Source organism: Bos javanicus, chromosome 1 (genome assembly GCF_032452875.1).
Source record: "Bos javanicus breed banteng chromosome 1, ARS-OSU_banteng_1.0, whole genome shotgun sequence".
NCBI lineage: Eukaryota > Metazoa > Chordata > Mammalia > Artiodactyla > Bovidae > Bos > Bos javanicus.
This window is the reverse complement of record NC_083868.1, coordinates 96,319,142-96,342,492: the sequence shown is the minus strand read 5'-3', so window position 1 is coordinate 96,342,492 and position 23,351 is coordinate 96,319,142. Positions and strand designations below refer to the sequence as shown.

At 43.8% G+C, this 23,351-nt stretch overlaps 1 protein-coding gene across 9 annotated transcripts in view; it reads right to left on the bottom strand.

Annotated features, from left to right (window-relative positions):
* TNIK (TRAF2 and NCK interacting kinase) overlaps nt 1–23,351 on the bottom strand; it is a 410,943-nt gene that overhangs the window by 99,562 nt on the left and 288,030 nt on the right. For all 9 annotated transcript variants that reach the window (XM_061415948.1, XM_061415967.1, XM_061415997.1 and 6 more), the window contains exons 8-12: nt 21,403–21,457; nt 19,123–19,201; nt 9,680–9,855; nt 4,684–4,750; nt 1,023–1,227 (exon numbers count right to left, since the gene is read on the bottom strand). In XM_061415948.1, coding sequence (XP_061271932.1) covers nt 1,023–1,227; nt 4,684–4,750; nt 9,680–9,855; nt 19,123–19,201; nt 21,403–21,457 — 582 coding nt within the window. The remainder of the gene's footprint in view (nt 1–1,022; nt 1,228–4,683; nt 4,751–9,679; nt 9,856–19,122; nt 19,202–21,402; nt 21,458–23,351) is intronic.

The window sequence follows — 23,351 nt, the reverse complement described above, 5'->3', positions numbered from 1 at the left end:
AGGCTTCTCTATAAAGAGAGAGCCATAGGGTGGGCAAGGCTTGCTTTGCGTTGAACACCTATATCAAGGTGTGTGTGGAAGGACTTGTGAAATGCCTTCTCCAGCATTCAGAACAGTAACAGAACAGTAGCAGCAGGCAGGCCCTGCTTTTCCATACTTGACATTTCACTTCTCTGCCAGGTCTCTGCCTGGTTCACTGTGTTCTAATTAACGCCTATATTCTACCTCTTGATCACTGACTCATTCACTCATATATTAGCTCCTTCATTCCACAAATATTTAGGAGGCGTCTAGTATGTAATGGGTACTGTTTTAGACACTGATATCTAGATACATGGGGCTTTCCTGGTGGCTCAGATGGTAAGGAATCCGCCTGCAATGCAGGAGACCTGGATTTGATCCTTGGGTTGGGAAGATCCACTGCAGAAGGGAATAGCAACCCACTCCAGTATTCTGGCCTGGAGAATCCCATGGACAGAGGAGCCTGGCGGGCTACAGTCCATGAGGTTGCAAAGAATCAGATACAACTGAGTGACTAAGCACATTCACATCTAGATACATAATACTGAGATACATAGTGATAAAAGGGGGGAAAAAAAGAGAGATACAAAAGGGATAAAACATCCTGTCCACAAAGAGCTTACTTTCTAGTGGGAAAGACAGACATATGACACATAAAGTACATAGGTGTGAAGGTGATTAATGATACATAAGAAAAAACTCAACAGGGAAGGGCGACAGGACATGATAGAGGGAGGGGCTGAGATTTTAAGTGAGGGAGTCAAGGAAGTCTCACTAAGAAGGTGATACCTGCGTAGACTGGAAGGGGCTGAACCCTTCACCTGTCTTTCTGATGTGACCACACCAAGGCCACACCACCCCCACTGGTAAAGTGCCCTTGGCCACCTCCTCCTTCGTAGTTCAGGTGTGAGTGCTCCAAGCAGGCTGCAGCCTCAGGAGGGTGACCGAGGGCCACGGTGGACACCCAGGAAGGGACTCCAGGTACCAGGGCACGTCCTCACCTCCTCCAGCCGCCGCCGCTGCTCCTTCTGCTCCTCGATGCGCTTCTGGCGCTCGGCCAGCAGCTGCCGCTTATGCTCCTCGTTCTCCCGCTGCTGCTGCTCCAGCTGCTGCCGCCGCAGGGCCTCAGACCGCTCCTTGTTGGCCAGCTGGAGCCTCAGGAAGTCCCGCCGCAGCGTTGACTCCCCGGGCAGGTTGAGAATGGAGCTGCGGGCAGGAGAGAGAGACCGATCAGGGCCCACTCTGGGTGGGGTCATCGCTACCCCGGGGTCCCCGTGGAGAAGGAGAGCCAAGCACGGGCTCTCTGAGCCTCCATCATTTCCACTGCTCACCTTGGCAAAGAAAGAGTCCAGGGAACTAACTCAAGTTCAGCCTCCCCTTCAGTGTGATTACTGCAGGCACAGGCTGTCTCCATCGACATAGAGCTGTCCCATTCCTCAATTCATCACTTCTCTCCAGGATGGTCCACAGAGCTCCTTCCTCACCCTCTATTTCTAAAAGCTTTTTTGAGTACTGTAAGCCCTGAGCCCCAGACTGGTTTATTTTCACTTTTAAGAAAGAACTAACCAAGAACTAGGCCAACAAATAAAAATGAATAATCAGAAGCAGCGAGGAAATCTGCTCTATATAGATGGACACATCCTCAACCACTTCACCTCCTAGAACGCAAGCTACAGACCCCTTGGTTCTGCATAGCAGCCCAGCCAGGAGGGGAATGTTCCTACTTGTTCAAACAGACCTAGTCTTTTTAATATTTCTGGCAGCTTCCTCTTGAGATAAATCCATTAAATAATCACTGAATGTCTACTATGTGGCAGGCACTGTAATAGGCTCTAGTGGATACAGCAGTAACTAAACATATTCTCTCTAGTTATTTTCTTGTGGGGAAGGGAGACAAATAATCAGACAAATTCTACAAACATCATCATTCCAGATGTTAACAGGCTCTACAGAAGACAAAAAAGTGTAAGTTTTAAGAGGGACAGTGGCAGGGAGCTGGGGAGAGGATGAGGGCTCTCTTTTAGATCAGGGAAGACCTCTCCTAGAAGGTGATGGTTGAGCTAAGCCCTAAATGTTGAACACGAAGGGGAAGGGGAAGACTCTTTCGGGCAGAAGGAAAAGCAAGTTTAGAGGCCTGTCATGGCAACAAGGGTGGCCTTTGTGGGGGACTGAACCCCAAGCTGTCTTCCCAGAACACAGTGAATGAAAGCAAGAGGGGTACAAGAGGAGGGCAGAGACGGGGAGACAGGGTAAAGCAGGAGGCTGTGGACACCACGTGTGGAACATTTATCAGCAGGAAAAGTAACAGGATCAGATTCACTTGGCTGCTCAGTAGATGCTATTCTGCAGGGTGTGTGAGGGCAGGCAAGGCCACCCATTGGGCTGCTACTGCAGTGACTCTAAGGTGGAGACTAATCAGGTGGGAGTGGTGGGGTCAGAGGCTGCAAGAAGCCTTTGGGGACAGAGTTAGTAAAACCTGTTGATGGATCCAATGTGTGGAGTGAGGGATGACTTGCAGTTTTTTTTCTTGGCATCTGGGCTGTGGTGGTGAGCAAACTGGGATGGGGAGTGACAGGGGAAGAGCGAGTTTTGTGGTTGACAAGGGGATCATTCTGTCTTTGAGAGCGGGCAGCGTGCTCTGGGAGATACCGTCATGTGTGCGTGCATGCTAAGTCACTTTAGTCGTGTCCCACTCTTTGCAATCCCATGAACTGTAGCCCACCAGGCTCCTCTGCCCGAGAGATTCTCCAAGCAAGAATACTAGAGTGGGCTGCTGTGCCCTCCTCCAGGGAATCTTCCTGACCCAGGGATCGAACCTGCGTCTCTTATGTCTCCTGCATTGGCAGGCAGGTTCTTTACCACCAGTGCCACCTGGGAAGCCCAAGATACTGCCATAAAGTGACATAAAAAGGCTTGGTTCATAGATAGTGCTTGGACACCTACTAATAAGTCTCCTTTAAAACTACAGCCTTTGTGTAGGACTCTAAACCAACCCAAAATGATGGCCACATGCTCTGTGCAAAGACAGAAGGGCTTAGGGAACCCAGCCTCTTGTGCACATGAGGACGATCTATTAATATTACCTGATGTTGAATCAATGTCAGATGATCTGAGCTGTATTACTGACTCAATCATTAACTCCATGTGTGACCTGGTTGCCAGCGTTGGGTTGTTACCTCATTTCCATAATGAAATAAACACTGTCCCTTTTTACTTCTCAGGATTTCATGAAAAGTAATTAGATGTGCCCATAAAACAGGACTTGAAAGATAATCTTCAATGTCATATATAGACATGTTTAATTATAGAAGTGTTAAGGGACAGCTAGGTCACCCACTAAGTGACTCCTAACATGCGATATAGCAAGTATTAGTTAAGACAAGGGTCTCAGCTCCATGGAGAGTGATCAGAAGGGCTGATGTGTCTGTCTGAGCAAGTTTTGGAAAAACAGTGTACAACTTCTCCGAGAGCAGAGCATTTGGTCCTTTGCTTTGTAAGAATGTTCATTTTCCGTACCACTACTTGGCAGTCATCATCTTTATGCAGCTAAACTGGGCGGGGCCAACATGTTAAGGATCCAGATGGAAGGAAAGAATTCTCCTTCAGTCTTTGACCCTGAAGATTCCCATAGCAGGTGAGAAGAGTAAAACTGATGGCCTTGTAAGTTCAGTCCTGTCCTCTTCCAGTAGTTTTAGCAATAATCCAGCTTGGTTAGGTCCAAGTTGGCTCAGAAAAGGATGCCCTAGCTCACTCCAGCAGCAGGGGCTAAGTTGGACCCTTTGCTGGTTTGGAAGATCTGCCTCAGTCATACAGAATCTGCTCCTTGTTGAGTACTGGGCTCCAACCTTGGATGGCTAGAGGGTGGAGACCTCTGTATACCCCAGGGACCCTTCTGCTTTGTCCATTTCCCCAACAGATCTCACTTCACATGAACAGTGCATCTGCCCTGGTGTGCATGGCCATGCTCTTTGATTTACCAAATGGCCATCAGCTGAATTCTCTTACAAAAAGAAAAATCCTGGTGGTGTGAGCACACTGGCATCAATTATTTATAAACACAGACTAGGAAAAAGAATCAAAGTCAAATGAAATTTAAAACGTAGGGATGATGGTAATAAAGTAGCACTGGATTCTGGGAGCTAACATATGAGAGCAGGAATGGGCATGGGAGTTCTGTTTAGGGTTCACCTTGAGAATGTAATTTGACTTCCTGGAAGCTGTTTCCTCTTGGATTAGGCTGTGGTGAAAATACCATGGCATGTGACAAGGACAGTGGCCGCCTAAATGTCTCAAAGGTATGAAGTAATAGACTGAATATCTCAAGTCTAAAAAATACCACTTAGGTCTCCAGAAAGCTGCAGTTTGCAGTACTGTTAGACTATTACCCAGATAATTGCCTCCTCCCCATTCTACAATGTTATATATACGAGGAAATAAGGAAATAAATCTTGGAAGACAAGATAAAGAACATGCTGATTTCCATGTCCTCGTACAGCCTGCCTAAGGAAAATTTCCCAAATTAATGAGTACGTGCATGGGTCATAAATTAGGTAAGACCACCCTGCTGGATTCTTAAAAATGAACCTATAAATCAAAAGGATGCGAATCTCACACAAGCACAATTCACAGTGTGACATGAGAGGATGGGTCTTGTTTGCCTACCTGGGCTCTCCGGAGTCATTCTCCTCTTCTTCTTCCTCACTCCCGCTGTACTCATACTCCGTCTCATCTAAAGAGAGACCCACGGAAGGTGAGTGGACAAAAGGCACTGCAGCTCAGTAAAGCCCACCCTTCATTTTCTGTACAAGTAAACCAAGGCCCAAAGGGCTGTCCTAAATGTTGACCTGGGGCAGGCTCCAGGGCTCCTGACCTGTGATCCAACAGTACCCACCAGCTGGACTCAAGCACATGGAATTAACATCTTCGACTGCCCCCAGCTGACTCTAGGCTCTCTCCTTAATGCCCAGCCTTCACATGCAAGTGAAGACAAGGAGCTGAAACTGAACTTCTCAGTTCCTGTCAGCTTCCATTATAGAAGCACCTAACCCAATCCGGGCCACTGTTAACTTACTGACAGTAGTAGTCATTTTTTTTTTAAGTAGGAATTTTATTATAACTTACCTGCACTCACCAATTGCCTTTCGATATCTCAAGAACAGAAAGAAACTTTTGACAGCATGTGTGACTAGAAATATATGGTTAAATGTGTTTTTATTGACCCACTGGGGACATTCATTTAATTCACAAACATGTTAAGCGAGTTAACATGCAATAATGAATAAGACTGAGTCTCTGCTTTGGAGGAGATTAGAATCTGACGGTCAAGATGGACAAATATATAATCAGAGTCACCATGATTATGAAGAAAAATAACTAATTTTTATTGCGTATCACTCATGCTGGTCACTATGCTAGATTGCTTATGTTCTCTCATCTACTTGCTATAACAATCCTTTAACATGATACCCATTTTGCAAGCAAAGGTACTGAGATTATAAGTGGCTAAGTTATAGGACTAATAAATCTGAGATTTGGATTTAGAATTCAACCCAGAATTTTCCCAACTTTATAATTAGCATTCTTTTCACCATGTTATATACTAAATAGAAATACATAAAAAGAGCAATGAGGTATCAGAGGAAAAAGCAGCTCTGTCCATGGGTCAAAATGGGGAAGGAACAGCGAGGTCTTTGGGGAGGAAATAAGCTGGACCTTGGAAGGTCAGTAGCCCCTTTACGGGCAGATGGAAGCTGAAAGTGGCTGCAAAAGGAGCATTCTAAGCAACATAACTACCTGAGTTAGGCTGACAGTACTATAGTGCATGAATGATCAGGAAACACTGGTTTCTGAATGTTTGGTGTGAGAAAGCAGATGGAGTGAGAAAGGCCAGCAGGTCTGATGTGACTTGCTGATCTTTAACATGCTGAGGCTTTTCTGTGGGCAATGGGGAGCCTTTTGGAGGAGCTTTTCATTTTAAGCAAGGGAGGTGGTCACAGGGCTATCATCCATTGATAGCTGTGGGTTAGTAATTACAACTTTGAAGACATCTGTGTCCCTGAAAAGCAACTGAAACTGCAATTTGCTTATGTTACCACCGAGGCAGCAGTCACATGATTAAGAACTATGTATTTTGATCACAAACACACTTTGCTTTCCATCCTACTCCATAAGGGATGATGAAAGGAAGTCACAGCATGATGACTTCAAGTGTATTTTTTAAAATCAAATAAAAATTAGCTTTACATGTTTAGATATGTATGAAGCTTTCAGGCCACTTTTTAAAAAATATTATTCCACCAAAATGTAAAGACCCTTCATAAAGTGTTTCAAAGTTCCACATTGAAAGTTTAATATTCCAAATTTTCCTGAAACAAAGCAAGAGAGAATTCAAACTGAACTGCAGAAATTTTATCTATTAAAGTAAATTAAAGCAAGAAACAGAGGCACACAATTAATCTAATTATTTGTCCTCAATAGGGTGAAAGTTTTGTTTGTCAGATTCCTCATCTGTATTATTTCATCAGAATCCAGCATGGTTGCTTTTGCACTGCTGTCTTAAATTAGCATGTCTCAACATGTCTTAAGGAAAAAATAGTATTAGGTTGTGCATGCATGCTAAGTCACTTCAGTCATGTCCCACTCTGCAACCCTATGAACTATATATAGCCTGCCAGGCTCCTCTGTCCACGGGATTCTCCAGGCAAGAATACTGGAGTGTGTTGCTGCACCCTCCTCCAGGGGATCTTCCCAACCCAGGGACAGAACCTGCATCTCTTGCAGCTCCTGCATTGCAGGAGGATTCTTTACCCCTAAGCCACCAGGGAAGCCCAAGTATCAGGTTAAGAAATTTTAAACAATGCATATTAAAATTTTTGATTCTCCCCAAAACTGGTCTTAAAGCTACTAAGAGAATGAAAAAATACTAGAAGGAGCAAATTAAGTGATTTATTAAATCAAGCAACTGGAAGGAAGTCTCATTTGGGCAATAACCTTTCTTAGGGAGCAGACAGAAAAAGGTATCTCTTAAGCCTAAATAGAATTAAGTTCCTTAACTTACCATGCAATTCTTGAATATGCCTACTACCAAGAATCTTACTCTTCTACTCCACAGAGAAAGAACACATTAAAAATAGTCTGCTTTCACAGGATGGTGAGTTCTGAGTTCCAGTCCAGAGTTTGTGCTCCCAAAATGAGCAAACAACCCAAGGAACATGCTTTATCCACTCTTAGAGTTCAGAGGCAAAGAAGTCACAAGATCTCAGAAAGTAACCCTAAATACTACTGTAAAGTTATGTCAATAAATAATTTTCTAAATAAGTGTTCGTTGTTCAGTCGCATAACTGTGTCCAACTCTGCGATCCCACAGACTGCAGCATGCCAGGCTTCCCTGTAACTTTACTATCTCACGGAGTTTGCTCAAACTCATGTCCATTGAGTCAACGATGCTATTCAACCATCCTATTCTCTGCCGCCCCCTTCTCCTCCTGCCCTCAGTCTTTCCCAGCATTAGGGTCTTTTCCAATGAATCAGCTCTTCGCATAGCTTATATTTATTGAGTACATCTATGTGCCAGAAGTTGTAGTAAGCGTTTTACATGCATTATCTCATTTAATCTTTGCAAAAATGCCAGACAAGAGTAATTATTATTATACCCCCATTCTTATTTTAAAGATGAGAAAACAGGGGTGGAGTTCACATAACTAAGCGGTGGAAGTAGAATTTGAACTCAGAATTTGAGTGTGAAAACAACAGTCTAAGTACTTAACCTAATCTACATATGTATAGGAGAATAAATTTTCTTTTTAGAAAAGCTGGCCTTTAATGGGCTACATGTCTGACACACTGCTCTGAACTATTCCCTTTAAAATTCTGAGTTCATGGAGTGGCCCAAGACCACTATTAATAAGTAGCAGTTGAAAAATCAGTCCTGGCACTTTTTAACCTCGACTCATCTATTTCTGTCTATGCCTAGTTTGTGCATCTTGCACTGCCCTCCTAGTTCCTTGGGTTCTCATTGACACGTCATCCCTCTCCACCCACTAAGAGCTGGAGATAGGGCTCCTTTTTGGCCTAGCCTCAAAACCTCCTGCTCTGAGTCTAACCTGATCACACGTTCTCCTGAGTCCCGGAGGCTGGCTGCAGAGAAGGAACTGTTTCCTTGAAATGTTCACTGAGGATTTCTCCTCCTCCCTTAGCCTTTGCTGATCTTCCCTCTGCCCAGTCCTGACTCTTACACTGCTCACTGCCCACCGCTAGGACCCTGCTCATACTTTGCCATGTGACAGATATTAGCTAAGGAGACAAAGAAGAGAAATTCAAATACAGTTGTGAACTTTCAAAGATGCGAACGTGCATGCCAGCTCCAGTATGCCGGCTGTTGTACTATACTACTGTACTTTTCAAGGTACTGTACTGTCAGATTAAAAATGTTTTCTTTCTTTCTTGTGTTTGCTTTTTTAATGTACATATTATTTGTGTGGAAAGCTACTATGAACCTATTACAGTACAGTACTACATACCGGATTGTGGTAGTTGGGTACCCAGGCTAACACTGTTGGACTTATAAACAAATCAGACTGAGGAAGAGGCTCTCAGAACAGAACTCGTTTGTAAGTAGGGGACTTACTACAAAAGGAGGGCACCCTCTGTTCTTTGCTGCCCACCACTGGATCATGAAGAGCAGAGGAGAAAGGTGGAGAGGACCGAAGTGGAGACAAGCACATCACCATGGACCCCCCACCATCGGCCTCTTGCCTTCCCCTCTACTCCACCCACCCACGCTCAGCGCTCGCTTCATCAGACCGGAACTTCCACCTCACTGCCAGCCCCACCAGCTGCCCCTTCCTGCTACCACCAGGGAGCTCTCACCCATCTGTTCTCTGCATTCTCCCCCTTTCCTTCCCATCCTCAACCTTCCCTACTGCCCTACACAACTAAGTCATAAAACCCCCCAGACCAGGTGAGTTCACCTTGGTCAGGATGCTAGTTAAGGAATTCTGAGTCTCTATTCAAACAACTTGCAGGCAGTCCCAGGACCCCAAGTTGGACTCATGCCTTTTCCAGTGATGCAGTGAAGACAGGGTGGGACCACAGGTAGAGCCATAAGAAAAAAGAGTTTTTGAATCTATAAAACAAAGGGGAAAATGCAATGTTCTATACAGTAGCCTGGCAACCTCTTTAAAATTCCTGTGACTATAATAAAAGTTCTTCTGACTTCCAAATACCTAAATTAAAAATGAGCCTCAGAGCACAAAAACTTAAATGGTGAAGAGTGCCAGTACTGAAAAAATGTCAGATGTGTGTGTGTGTGTGTGTTTAAGGTTGCCTGTCTTCTGTAGATTTTGCCTTTGAAACATGAATATTCATTTGAATTAAGAAAATGACTTGTCATATTAAACCCCTTCATAGAATCACTTAACACGACTTGTTGTTCACTGCCTGGAAAAGGTAATATTTCTTGCAGTTCTATTCTTTCATGAAAGATTCCATTTCAGCAGCCTGCCCCTGGTGATGCCCACAGGCTGTGATCTCTGAGGCAGTCCTCACACTGAAGAACAATGCAGGCTATCTGAAATCCCCTCGGTCCCTCCAAACACATCAAGAGCCCATGACACTTGGTCTTTTGTTTCCCTCGCTGCAATAAAAATGTGCACCTCACCTTTCTCTCCTCGCTTCTTCTTTGTTCTGTCGATATGGTCCTTGAGCTGAATGCGGACCTGTCGCTCATTAGGCTGGTCTCGTATAAATGGATGCTTCATCAGTTGTTCCGTTGCTGGTCGCTGGCTGTGGTTCTTTACCAAGCAGCTCTCAATAAACGACTGGAATTTTTTTGACCTGACAAACAGAAGAGATGAACCCATGGATAAAAGGACAATCCAAAGCAAAGGAAACTTACATTTTCTGAAATACTAGAACAACAACAAAAATAGGTTCAATCAGCTACATAGGTATCAGCCAGTCACGGAGTACATCTAGCTCTTTATAAAGCACAATGGGGTTCAAAGGAATCCTTGCCACCAACACACAACTCAGGCAGTGTATGGCAGTTACACCATGAAGGTATTTTTGCACAGTTTATATGTCAAATCACACCGAAGACCAACAGGCACCAGTGAAGAGAAAGACCCCGATAAAAAATTCCTGGAAGGTCTGTTGGAATGAGCGAACCAGAGCTGGGCCTTAAAGAGTTAGGAAAAAAATAATTATTGGGAAAGGACAGTTCAAGGAGGTAGGAATCAGTGAAAAACTAAAGCTGAGATTGAGCATACTATATGTCAGGGGACACTGAGGTGAGCTAAGTAAGGCAGGAAATGCAAGCTGGAAAAAGTAACACTAGGGTTGAATAGGTAAAGGGGACAATTTGTAGAAATGAACAAGATTCTTACATAGTAAAATGAAATTTAGGCAGATTTTTTTTAACTGGCAATTTCAGAATCACTTTTGGACTTTGCTTTTCAGTGAGCAAGAATAGGATGTATGTGAATGTCTGCTATCGATCCATGGACTTGGAAACTTAACTTCAAGGGACTAAGTTCACACCCAGAAGCAAATTTATCTGCTTCTAGAGAGGCACCATCTCCTCAGAGATAAACCCTGTGCCAGGGACGCACAGGGGCAGGGGAGAGCTGGTGAGAGATACCAGCGATTAGGGCACAAGTCCACAGCGTGGTAGAAATTAATGATGACTTGAGCTATGATTCATGAGCTGGGCGTGCCTGTTCTGGCTGAAAGTTCCAAGAAACTGTCCAGCATCATAAATAATTAAGCTCATGATTCTACTGCATGCCTTTCTGAGGTGCTCCACTGTCAGCGAGGCACATCACTCTCAGAGACCTTGGGGGAGCCCTGCACACCCTCCTCACTGTTGGCACCTTGATCAGGAATGGATCCATTCTATGCTCTCTGTCGCCCTCCTGTGGATCACTGGGGAGTTACAGAAGCAAATCACCGAAGTAAAGCTTTCCCAAGCTTCCCAGCAGGTCCTATGTATAACCTTCTAGCCTGAAAGGTGTCCTCACCATACAGAACACAATGGTGAGCGTGTTCTTCAAAGTTCAGGTGTCAGAGGGCACTGTGCTATTCTCTACTTCTGCCCAAGTCAAAGCAGTTTTTCACCTTACTCCATGTTTAAAATACTGAATTACTGGTATTTTTTCCCTCCTTAACATTCTAGGCGATGTTTAAGCTTTTAAATTATTGAACAGAGAAGTAAAAGTCACCTGAGGGTCAGCTCAGGATGAATCAGGATTGGCAAAACTAAGGACTAGACACAATAACCACAGGATGGACATTCTAAGTATCTCTCTCTAAGTCCTTCAGCCCGTACCCCTGCCTCCTGGACCCTGGAAATTCTCCCCAGAGCTGGGATGTGCCTGAGCCATTTTTGTATCATGAACATGCTATATATTGGACAAACAAGAGGATGCATAAACGGTTATCAGGTGAGAATTCCACCCAAGAGCTGTAATGTGGCTGCCTTCAAATCCTTGTGAGAGACACACAGGAAGGTTTAGAGAGAAGGTATTATTTCATACACTTTCTTTCTATCCATCAGATTAATTTGTGGAAGCACTAATGTGATAGCACCTAAGGAGGGACTTTGCAAAAACAAACAAACAAACAACAACAAACAACCCATACTGAAATAATGGACTGTGTTGAGCAATAAACTGAAGAGAATAAGGTTAACCTTCATAAAGAAACGGACACACTCCAGGCTGTACACTTCTAGGTAAGAAAATCAGTATTAGAAAGATGAAAACAAAATCAAATGAAGACAGAAAGCTATTAAATATTCACGAGAACGCAAATGGAAGTTCTCTTTTTTCTATTAGAAAATGTGGAACAAAGAGTTTGTTCTTTATAAAGTGCTCGACTGTTCATTAGGGGATGATAAATAAAAGAAATCACACCCAATTTAAAAAGAAAGCCAGACTTAATAGACTGTACATTCCCTTCCCTGATCCTGACACCTCACAAAAGCCAGAGACATCTCCAGAATGAGAGCGTGTTCAGGGAGTTTAATGGAAATAGCTATAGCAGTCTTTTTTCCAGTATGTTTCCTGGTGGGAAGGAATCTCACGATATACTCAAGAGAATATCTTTGGGCCCAGAGGATGAGCCAAGATGTGCGAAATTACAAAGCTGGCAGTTAACCCCATGTCCTCTGCAAATGGTTCTGCTTGAAGAGAAAATAATGCTTACTTACAACAAATCTTCAAAGATGTACTGTCTCTATGTAAGTTAGTGTGACCAAAGAATCAATATGTTTAATCACACATTTAATTAAAAGTAAAAAAACTTCACCTACATTGAGTATCACCTGACTCTTTGCTGAGAGGCCTAGTGGGTTTAAAGTACATTTCTATACCTTTATTGTTTTAGTCTTAGTTGCCTATAATTTAGTTCTGTCACTTTAAAAAAAAAGCCCAAGATTAGCAATACTAATTTCCCAAGGCCTGGCATGGAGAGATAAATGATAGTGACTGGTACTTTTCGTCTGAGACACTAGTTCTCTAATACCAGTGTCACTGAGCACTTTATCGTCTCAGATTTTACTGTTTATATGTTAAATTGTGTTGTTGTTGTTGTTTAGCTGCTAAGTTGTGTCAAACTCTTTGGTGAACCCAGGGACTGTAGCTCGCCAGGCTTCTCTGTCCTTGGAGGTGTTAAAAATGCCTGAACGATCGTTACATTAACCACTTTAACTTCTTGGGCTAAAAGTTTCTGGTAATCTTCAGACTCCCTAAAGGCAATTTGACCTTTAAAATTTGTACTTGCCTAGAACTATCCTTTTTCTCTACTTCAGATTCTATCATTTACTAACTGTGTGATTTGGGGCATATTGTTTAACTTTTCTGTATCTCAGTTTCCCTGGCTGCAAATGGGGATATACTGTTAGCACTTATTTCAAAAGACTGCTGTGATAAATAAATGAGTTACTTCATGTAAAATACTTAGAACTGTGCCTGTGACATCACAAATGCTATGATTATTATTATTATTATTAATACTTTGACTATTGATGACAATGTCCCACCCTTTCTGACAATCGCCAGGCTTAAAGAACAGTAGGATTGCCTTGAGGGCTAAGAGCAGAATTGTGATGGTGTTTTTCCCAACTTGTGTTGAACTGAATAGTATAGAATTCTTTAACAGAATTACTTTATGTGTATTAGTATTGGATGCATTAGCAGCAAGAGTGAGCAGGACTCACTCACCTCCAAGGAGACTGCAAAAAATGCTGATTTTAAAAGACTCTAGTAATTTTTGTTTTGATTTTAATAAAGTCCAAAGTCACACTACTAATAATAAATTTAGTCTATCTGAAGTCCTTTCTGATATTTTCTATTATCATTATTTCATTTACAGCTCCCTGCACCCCTAAAAAAGCATTGTTATTTCTAAAACAAAAGTGCCAGAAAACTCAGCAGGAATCGGAACTGTAGTTTCATAAAATAAGAGAAATGGTTGGAAGCTCTGGAGTAAAAGCAGCAGGCTGGGGTTCCAGGCTGCTCTGAGCCTGGGACTCAGGATAAGACAACCTCATCGGGCCTTCAGTCTCCATCTGGAGCCTGAGTGGTTTAAACCAGGAATTTTATCCCTCTTCCCAGAGATAAGCAGTTACGACTTCTCCAGTGAGCTCAGTCGAACACTGCTTTGCCTGTGTGGAATCTTCATATTTAAAGGGCATGTGAAAAGGACAAGACTGACCACCTTTTACAGGAACAAAGTCATCCCCATCCTTCTTCAGTGGCCCCTGCAAGGAAGCTACGGCATGGAGTGCAAGCACGAGGGATGAGCGGCCAGGGTGAGCACAGCAGGACGAGAGAGGGGACGAAATCCTTTGCAGGAGACGCTTATCCATGTAGGATGAATCTCACTATACACGAGCAAGAGCAGAGAGAGGAGGGAAACATGGGAGTCCCACCGCACTGGTCACTTGCTGACAGGGAGACAGATGGTGACAGCGTCCTTCTCCTCTGACTCAGTCCAAGTTGTAACCCTCCTGGAGGCCTAATCAAATGTCTGAGCCGCCTGAACACTGACTGGAGCACGGACCACCTGACTTCCTTAGCGCCAGGCCTCTCCTCACTGCGCTGATGGGGCAGGAAGGCCAGGTTCCTGCTCCCAAGGAAGCTCTCCTTTCCTCCTACAATGAAAGGGGCAAAGAGCAATGATACCGCCTTTCTTCCCTGATATTAAGGCTCAAGGGAAGGGTGCTCACTCTGAGGGACTAGTACAGCTCCTTCTCTACCACTTTAACCTTGAACTCTGAGAAGTCAAATGGCGCAGTAGAAAAAACACGGGTCACAAACTTGGGAAACGAACACTGCGCAGCCTAGGGCAAGGCGCATAACCCACCTAAAGCCTCAGACTCTCACCCATAATATGAAGACTCAGAGCATCTGCCCGGCAGGGTTGTGGCTAAGAAAATGAAGGTTATTACAGGATTATATGAAATCATGTGCGTGAAACTTTTGAAAACTGTAAAGCACTATAGAATTTAAAGAATCCTGATTTCAGTAAAAACAAATTTTTATATATATCTTAAATATATATATATATTTTAAATACACACACATAAATACGTTGCTGAGACTACAACATACATGTGCCTTGTATGTCGTAGATTCAGTCAATTCCTTGGAAATGATCCTCAGCTGAATGCTTATAATGAAGAGTTCATGGCTGTCTCTGCCACAGTGGTGCCCCTTTGGTCATATGTTGGAATCAGATCAGATTAGATCAGATCAGTCGCTCAGTCGTGTCCGACTCTCTGCAACCTCATGAATCACAGCACGCCAGGCCTCCCTGTCCATTACCAACTCCCGGAGTTCACTCAGACTCACGTCCATCGAGTCAGTGATGCCATCCAGCCATCTCATCCTCTGGCGTCCCCTTCTCCTCCTGCCTCCAATCCCTCCCAGCATCAGGGTCTTTTCCAATGAATCAACTCTTAGCATGAGGTGGCCAAAGTACTGGAGTTTCAGCTTTAGCATCATTCCTTCCAAAGAAATCCCAGGGCTGATCTCCTTCAGAATGGACTGGTTGGATCTCCTTGCAGTCCAAGGGACTCTCAAGACTCTTCTCCAACACCACACTTCAAAAGCATCAATTCTTCGGCGCTCAGCCTTCTTCACAGTCCAACTCTCACATCCATACATGACCACAGGAAAAACCGTAGCCTTGACTAGAGGGACCTTTGTTGGCAAAGTAATGTCTCTGCTTTTGAATATGCTGTCTAGGTTGGTCATAACTTTCCTTCCAAGGAGTAAGCCTCTTTTTATTTCATGGCTGCAGTCACCATCTGTAGTGATATTGGAGCCCAGAAAAATAAAGTCTGACACTGTTTCCACTGTTTCCCCATCTATTTCCCATGAAGTGGTGGGACCGGATGCCATGATCTTCGTTTTCTGAATGTTGAGCTTTAAGCCACCTTTTTCACTCTCCTCTTTCACTTTCATCAAGAGGCTTTTGAGTTCCTCTTCACTTTCTGCCCTAAGGGTGGTGTCATCTGCATATCTGAGGTTATTGGTATTTCTCCCGGCAATCTTGATTCCAGCTTGTGTTTCTTCCAGTCCAGCGTTTCTCATGATGTACTCCGCATAGAAGTTAAATAAGCAGGGTGACAATATACAGCCTTGACGAACTCCTTTTCCTATTTGGAACCAGTCTGCTGTTCCATGTCCAGTTCTAACTGTTGCTTCCTGAAATGCATACAAATTTCTCAAGAGGCAGATCAGGTGTTCTGGTATTCCCATCTCTTTCAGAATTTTCCACAGTTTATTGTGATCCACACAGTCAAAGGCTTTGGCATAGTCAATAAAGCAGAAATAGATGTTTTTTCTGGAACTCTCTTGCTTTTACTATGATCCAGTGGATGTTGGCAATTTGATCTCTGGTTCCTCCGCCTTTTCTAAAACCAGCTTGAACATCAGGAAGTTCACGGTTCACGTATTGCTAAAGCCTGGCTTGGAGAATTTTGAGCACTACTTTACTAGCGTGTGAAATGAGTGCAATTGTGCAGTAGCTTGAGCATTCTTTGGCATTGCCTTTCTTTGGAATTGCAATGAAAACCGACCTTTCCCAGTCCTGTGGCCACTGCTGAGTTTTCCAAATTTGCTGGCATATTGAGTGCAGCACTTTCACAGCATCATCTTTCAGGATTTGGAATAGCTCAACTGGAATTCCATCACTTCCACTATCTTTGTTCATAGTGATGCTTTCAAAGGCCCACTTGACTTCACATTCCAGGATATCTGGCTTTAGGTCAGTGATCACACCATCGTGATTATCTGGGTCGTGAAGATCTTTTTTGTACAGTTCTTCTGTGTATTCTTGCCATCTCTTCTTAATATCTTCTGCTTCTGTTAGGTCCATACCATTTCTGTCCTTTATCGAGCTTATCTTTGCATGAAATGTTCCTTTGGTATCTCTGATTTTCTTGAAGAGATCCCTAGTGTTTCCCATTCTGTTGTTTTCCTGTATTTCTTTGCATTGTTCGCTGAAGAAGGCTTTCTTATCTCTTCTTACTACTCTTTGGAACTCTGCATTCAGATGTTTATATCTTTCCTTTATGTTGGAATATACACCGGGAATAGTGCACTTCACCTGATAACTCATTAAAGTAGAGAATAGGTAGATATAAAAGAACATTTTGAAGTTTTGTTTCTTTTGGTGGGGGATAAGGTAAAAAAGGAAAAGGAAAATAGAAATATTTTATTTCCTCCCAAACCCTAACCTATTTTAAATCACTCTGAACCTGGTTGTTCAATACAAGTACTCTGAAGTGCCTAAATATTTTCATTTAAAAACTGGAATTCTAGTGTAGACAAATTCAAGCCCCACCAAGTGTCCTGTGGCTGGGGGCTGCACGGCCATCTTTATAACGGCTGGGTTCTGACTGAGAAGGTGTATTTTTACAGGGCTTTTGTTTCCTCCACTGGCTCTCAAACAGCCACGTCATTTTCCTGTCCACCAGCTGGCACGTGGCACTCCTTCTCCTAGCTGGCTCTCATTCTGAGCCATGCAAGGCCGTGCAAAGAGGCTGGTGGGACGAGGGCAGCCTGGACTGACCCAGTTCTCTGCAGCATTATAAAATCAGCTCTCATCGCCAAAGTTTTGAAGCAGAGAAGTCAGCCTGTATTTCCCCTCAAGTCTGTACTTCTCAGGCAAGGTCAGTGCAGGGTGGCTCCTGTTGGAACAAGGTCAACGAACCAGGAAACTGTAGCACAGGGACTGGTCAGTCACTTTTCTGGGGGCCAGATGGGTCACACAGAAGGGCACTGCAGACCAGGGGTAAGAAGAAGACAGGACCCGCGTGGTGACCAAGGGATTCCAGCTTCTGGGCTGGAAGAGGCAGTGACGGGGGCAGAAGCATAAGGGCTCACCCTAAAAGGGAGCAGGAATGCCTGGGCAGGGCAGTGCGGCTGCACCTCTGTGGGAAAAAAAGGCCAGACATCTCCACGGACTGCTCAGTTGCCAGTTTTTTTTTAAAGCTGGCAATGAACACAAATATTTCTGAACTGCGATGTGTGGCCACGCCACTCTGGGCAAACGGCACAGGTAGGGGTGGTCAGTTTGTCCTCTGTGGTGGAGTCAGCAGCCCTGTCCAATATCAGTGAAGACAGAGGAGGCAGGGAGGGGACAGGGTGGGTGCAGCCCACTGGACACAGCAGCCCCTCCCAACCTCCCTGGGAGGCGTGGCATGAAGGACAAACAGAAAGCTCGTGGAGAGCTTCACAGTGTCCCTGATGTTTCCAAGGATCTTCCAGAACGGAGCCAGCCCCTTTCTGGGAGCTGTTCTGGGGAGAAGGGAGGAAGCAGAGCCTCTGGGCACCTGTGGATCATGTGCCGTGTGGTGCCCAATGGAAAGCTGTTGCTGGGGAGAGAGTGATGTCTCACACCACGGCGACCCTCCAGAGAGAGGAGGAGGGATGCTCTGCCTCCTTGTTACCAATAGCAACTCTCACTCTCTCCCCATGCAGCCCCTGGCAACTAACTCTGAGGCTGTCATCTATTGGGGCTATTTCTTTTCCCTCTCTCTGTGCAGTATGCCTTTCTCTTGTTCTGCCAGGGTCACTGTGTCATTCCTGGAAATGGTATAAATTAAGATTGCTCTTGTATCCTGGAGGGGGAACCTGTGGGTGGGTGTGTGAGAAACACGAGGACCTGATCATGAAGTGATATGAGAAAAGGCAGAAGGCTCTTGTCCCTTCATGCTCAAAACTGCCTAGAAGGTATCTAGAAAAGGATAGGAGGTCTTAAGTGGTTCAGGAATTGGCCCCATGGCAAAGGGAATCAGAATTGAGAACGTATCAAGGAAGATACACAGTATACACAGAGGGAAGGGAATAAGCAATGAATTTTTGCTCCAGAATAAGACACAAAGGCTCTGGTGTAAGTGCACCAAAAAAGCCAAAAGTTCAAATCCTGTTCTAATCTGTAGAACTCTGTTTACAAACTCCAGTCAATCAGACACTACCACTATAATTTTTACCATACCCTTCATCATCCATGCACGTATTCACTTAGTATTTTTAAGTCACTTTTTATGTTAATCAGTTTATTAAATGGAAAGGTTAGATCACTGCCACAAAGAAGCCAGTATCACCTGTCATAAAGAGCAAGCAATAGCAAACACAAAAATTACAGATGTTCATGCACAGAGCAGGAAATCATCTCACACAGTACCAAGTGTGTATATACATTTAGGGAATTAATGACTTAAGGAACAGAAGAAAAGTCAGCCAATCTAATGGGCTGACTCTAGACTATCACCTGTTCTGATGAGATGTTCTGCACTGCTGGGAAAGATATTACTCTGAGTGATAAATCAAAGTGTTTCCATGTTACTTCTTGAGTTCCATGACCCACTTTAGCTAATATCTCCTCATAATGAATAAGGACTTACTGTGCAAATAGTAGGTCCTTAATATGTACTTTAAGATGAATAACACCACACAGAAAATCATTCAACAAGTCTTAGTACATATTCATCTAATCCTGTTAGCAGGACCTAAAGATCTGAGCTCATTCCAAACAGAAATGCAGAAACTCTTGACATTAGATCTGCAAAACACCAAAGACCAAACTCACCACTTCTTAGACTTCAGCCGAGGCGCTGGGTTCCGGGGGATGAGGAAGAGAGCTCTCATGGGGTGCATGTCACACAGAGCTGCAAGAGACCAAAACAAGGGCCAGCTCAGGTTAGGGGGCCAAGTCCGTGCCAAGCCCATCCTTTCTGTGCTGATAATGCTGCCAAATGGCATCCTGAGTCCAGGCCTGACCAGTGAGCAGAGTCAGGAGATCATAAAGCTTCCCTTTGGTGAGCGTTAAATGAGGCTGATTACAGGAGACTCAAAAAATCTAACACCTTTCAACTAGAGACCCTTAACATGTCTACTTGCACTTCATTTTTAAGGAAAACAAGTCAAAGGCTCAACAACCTTTGCTTTGCTAAAAATAACCATCTAAGACTCCAAGTAAACAACATCCAGATAACAACTACAATGGAGACAGTAACTTATTTTTAATTAGTAAAATCCCAAATAATCCATGGTACATCTCTTATACACTGAAGGCTTCCCCAAATGCAGTGTTATCTATTAATATTAATACATGGGTTTTTGGAGTATAAAGCACTACACCAAAACACCTTTCTCTCTGTATTGATAAATACCTTGAATGGCTTTCAGGCTTTTCATGATGGGTTTTGTTTGTTTGGTTGGTTTTGTTCAATGGCCCCAGGAAGACCAGAGGATTAAGGCAAAGGAAGTCTGGTAGAAGACTCATAAAAATATCTCACATTGTAAAGATGACATTATCATTTATAGTAAAAACACTCACACATTCTATTCAATGAGAATATTTCACTAGTTTACTCTTCAAACATCTGGGAATATCATTTCCTGTGTGCCTAGAATAAGAACACATTCTCCCCCAAAGCTAAAGGATTCTGCTGGGAGAAAGTTTATTTTTAGCTCCTTCCAACTACTCATTAGGGGCTTCTCAGGTGGCTCAGTGGTAAAGAATCCACCTGCTAAGGAAAGAGATGCAGGAAACACGAGTTCAATCTCTGGGTTGGGAAGATCCCTGGATGAGGAAATGGCAACCCACTCCACTATACTTGCCTGGGGAATCCCATGGACAGAGGAGCCTGGCAGGCCACAGTCTGGGGACTCCCAAAGAGTCGGACATGATGGAGCACACAGGCAGTAACTGCTCATTAAGCATGATGATACAGTTTCAAGACTGCCAATATTATCTTTCTGATTCATAAATGCCGACCAGCATTGTGGATAAGGGACATTTGGTCAACAAACACTCTAGTCATGCTACAGGTGAATTCTACTAATTCTGGAGTGAGAAATAAGAATACCACGATAACTCAAGGGTAAAAAGTCATATGAGCACAATGACTCATCATACTAATGTAGGGCCTGTTTTGGTCCAGGTCTTCTGAAAAGGAAGACACTAAGGTGATAGTAAACATGAGAAAATATCACTGGAGGAAACTCCTGCCTGAAAGGAAATAGCAAAGGAGCCAAGGAAGGCTGGGAGAGTTGTCAGATTGCTATGAAGTCTGATGGCAGTGAAGGTGGGAGGGAGAAACAGCAGGTAGAAGGGTGCTAGGCTGTCCTGCAGTTGAAGGCAATCAAGGAGGGAAACTAAGGAGTGAAAGCTGCCTTCCAAGGAGCCCCCTGTCTTCCAGGAAAGGCTCTACCTTATATCCCTGCCACTCTTGGTCACTGGAGGGGAGTGGCTCTTGGGAGGAGAGATCGTGGCAGCTGTCCCTGGTCAGTTGCACTTCCTGAATGGAGTCTCAGAGGTGACGACCACGCAGCTGGGGAGGGTCTCGGTGGGGCCAATGCTCCAGATTCCCAGGAACTGCGGAGGTTCTTTGGGTAGCCAGAGCCCTGCCCACTCTGTCTCAAATAAGCAGGGAAATCTAACAACCTAACCATTAGTATTTTAATAGGAATGAGAGCAACTGAGTGCAAGTGTTCCCATAACCCATGCCCTGAAAATCAGCTCTGCATTTCTGATATGTTGGTGTTTACACTCTCTGTGGTTTAGTCCCAGTTTGACTACAGGTGAAGAGTAGCTGAAGACTAGACTATACACTGAGTATATAAGACAGACAAGACTTCTCAGAGTCTGCTCTGCTCTCCTTTCTGGTCTCCCCTCATAAATACAAATCCTCACACCACTCTGAAATGAATGGATTCCTGGTTGATTTAGACGACTCTGCTTTCTCGGTACGCCAGCTTGAGTCCACGCAGGGCTCGGTGTAGCAGAAGTAAAGCTACTGGCGAGGAAGCATCCGCACCTGCAGAGCAGGCCAGCAACAGATTTCACCCAGAGGAAGGTACTTACGGGGAGCACCTTCTGCCATCTCGATAGCGGTGATTCCCAGAGACCACAGGTCACTCTGCAAAACAAGGAAGGCACGGAAGCATGGGTAAATGCAGTCAACAAAGGCTCCCTGGGCTAAACCAGGCAACTGCTTCAGAACTGCCTATGGGAGAGCTGTCCAGCCATCTCTTTTCAAACCTACTTCAGGCAAAAACAGCCTTGTTTGCTCCTCGTTGATAATACCTTTCATGGTGCCTGACACATGGTGAGTTTTCCATACATGTATGAAAAACAAATAGAAGGTTTCAAACATTAATTCATCACTAAGATTTCCCTACTGATTGAACCACAAGAAACTGCTGCTGTTTGACTGTTTTTAATACCTTCACTGAAATAAAACTGTCAAGTAATTAATTGCACATACTCCCAAGTGTACCAATTGAAAGGGTTTGGTGTTCACGTACACCTGTGAAGCCATCAGCATGGGCAAGGCAGCAAACACATTCATCTCCCCAAAAGGTCTCACTTGCCCCTTTGCAGTCTCCATTTCCTGCCCTTCTGTCCCCGACCCCAGTTCCCGTTCCAAGGCACCCACTGATCTGCTTTGTGTTACTGTGGATTAGTCTGTATCTTCTAAAGTTTTGTATAGGATGAAACCTCCTGGTTTCTTTCGCTTAACATATTGTACTTAAGATCCATCCATGTTGCCTTCCGTATTAGTACTTCAGTCCTTCTTACTGCCGAGTAGTGCTCCACCGCACCAACGCAGATGCTACCATTCGTTTATTCATTCACTTGTTGATGGACATTTGGGTTGTTTCCAGTCAAGGCCACTAAAAATAAAGCTGCTACAAATATTCATGTGCAAGCCTTTGTATGGATGTATGCTTTTATCTCTTTTAAATAAAGACCTAAGAGTGGAAAGACCATATAGTAGATGCTAGATCATACAGTATTTATAGTCATTTGTTTTTAACCTACAAAAAAGCCCAGCAATTCATATCATTTAACCAAACAACATGAGGGTGGGGAAGCTTTTGTTTAGTTTTGTCTACTGCTGTATCTCAGTGCTTAGAATAGAGCTGGCCACAGTAGTGGGTGCTTGATATATTTGTTAAATGAATGAACAATATTACCATATATTTTTATCTGGTAAATAGACACATATGCAAAACAGAAATCCTATACCCTTATTGTCTTTCTTATTATCAGATTAACTTTCATGCTCTTATCAGAATTTTCTAGGCTAATGCCTCCACCTCGACCTATACAATCTTGAACAATATGCTTCTCCCCGACTCTGTGCACATCGCTCAACTGTTTCTAAATAGTGCATAGAAGGGAAGCAAATCGAGAGAAGGGAAAACCAAGTCAGGAAGTGCCAAAAACACTGCTAAGACAACACACGTAACACTTGGTTCAATGGTTCACAATCCTGATGAAGACTCTCATGCTCCCTTTCTTTTTAAATATACGTTGCATTTTGTATATCATTCTAAATTCTCACCTGTAACCTCACAAGATTTCAGAGATCAAAGTTAAGTTCCCTTGCCCACCAAGCAAATGTCAAGGTCACACGTCAAGGAGATGTAACTGGAAGAGAACTATGAACTCCTCCCTGAGCCATTCCCTAGAACTAAACTTCTCAATATCCTGTGGGTGACACCTAGGCCTGTTCAGTATTTGAACTGAGGCCCGTACAACCTGAACAGGACTTTCAAGGGGATCTAGACTCTTGCCTAAAATGTGATCTACCTTAGAGCAGGTGGCTGGGGCACATCCTAACCCCACACTAGGACCAAGCAGGGATTCTTTAATTCACGAGCCCATCAACCTGTCCATATAAATGTTACAAGTTCTCAGTCTATTTGGAGATAATAATGCACCTGCACAAAACCACTGCCCAGATTCCAAGAACATCTCTGCATAGAACATCACTTTATCATCCTTTCTTTGTTCCATTTCAAGGT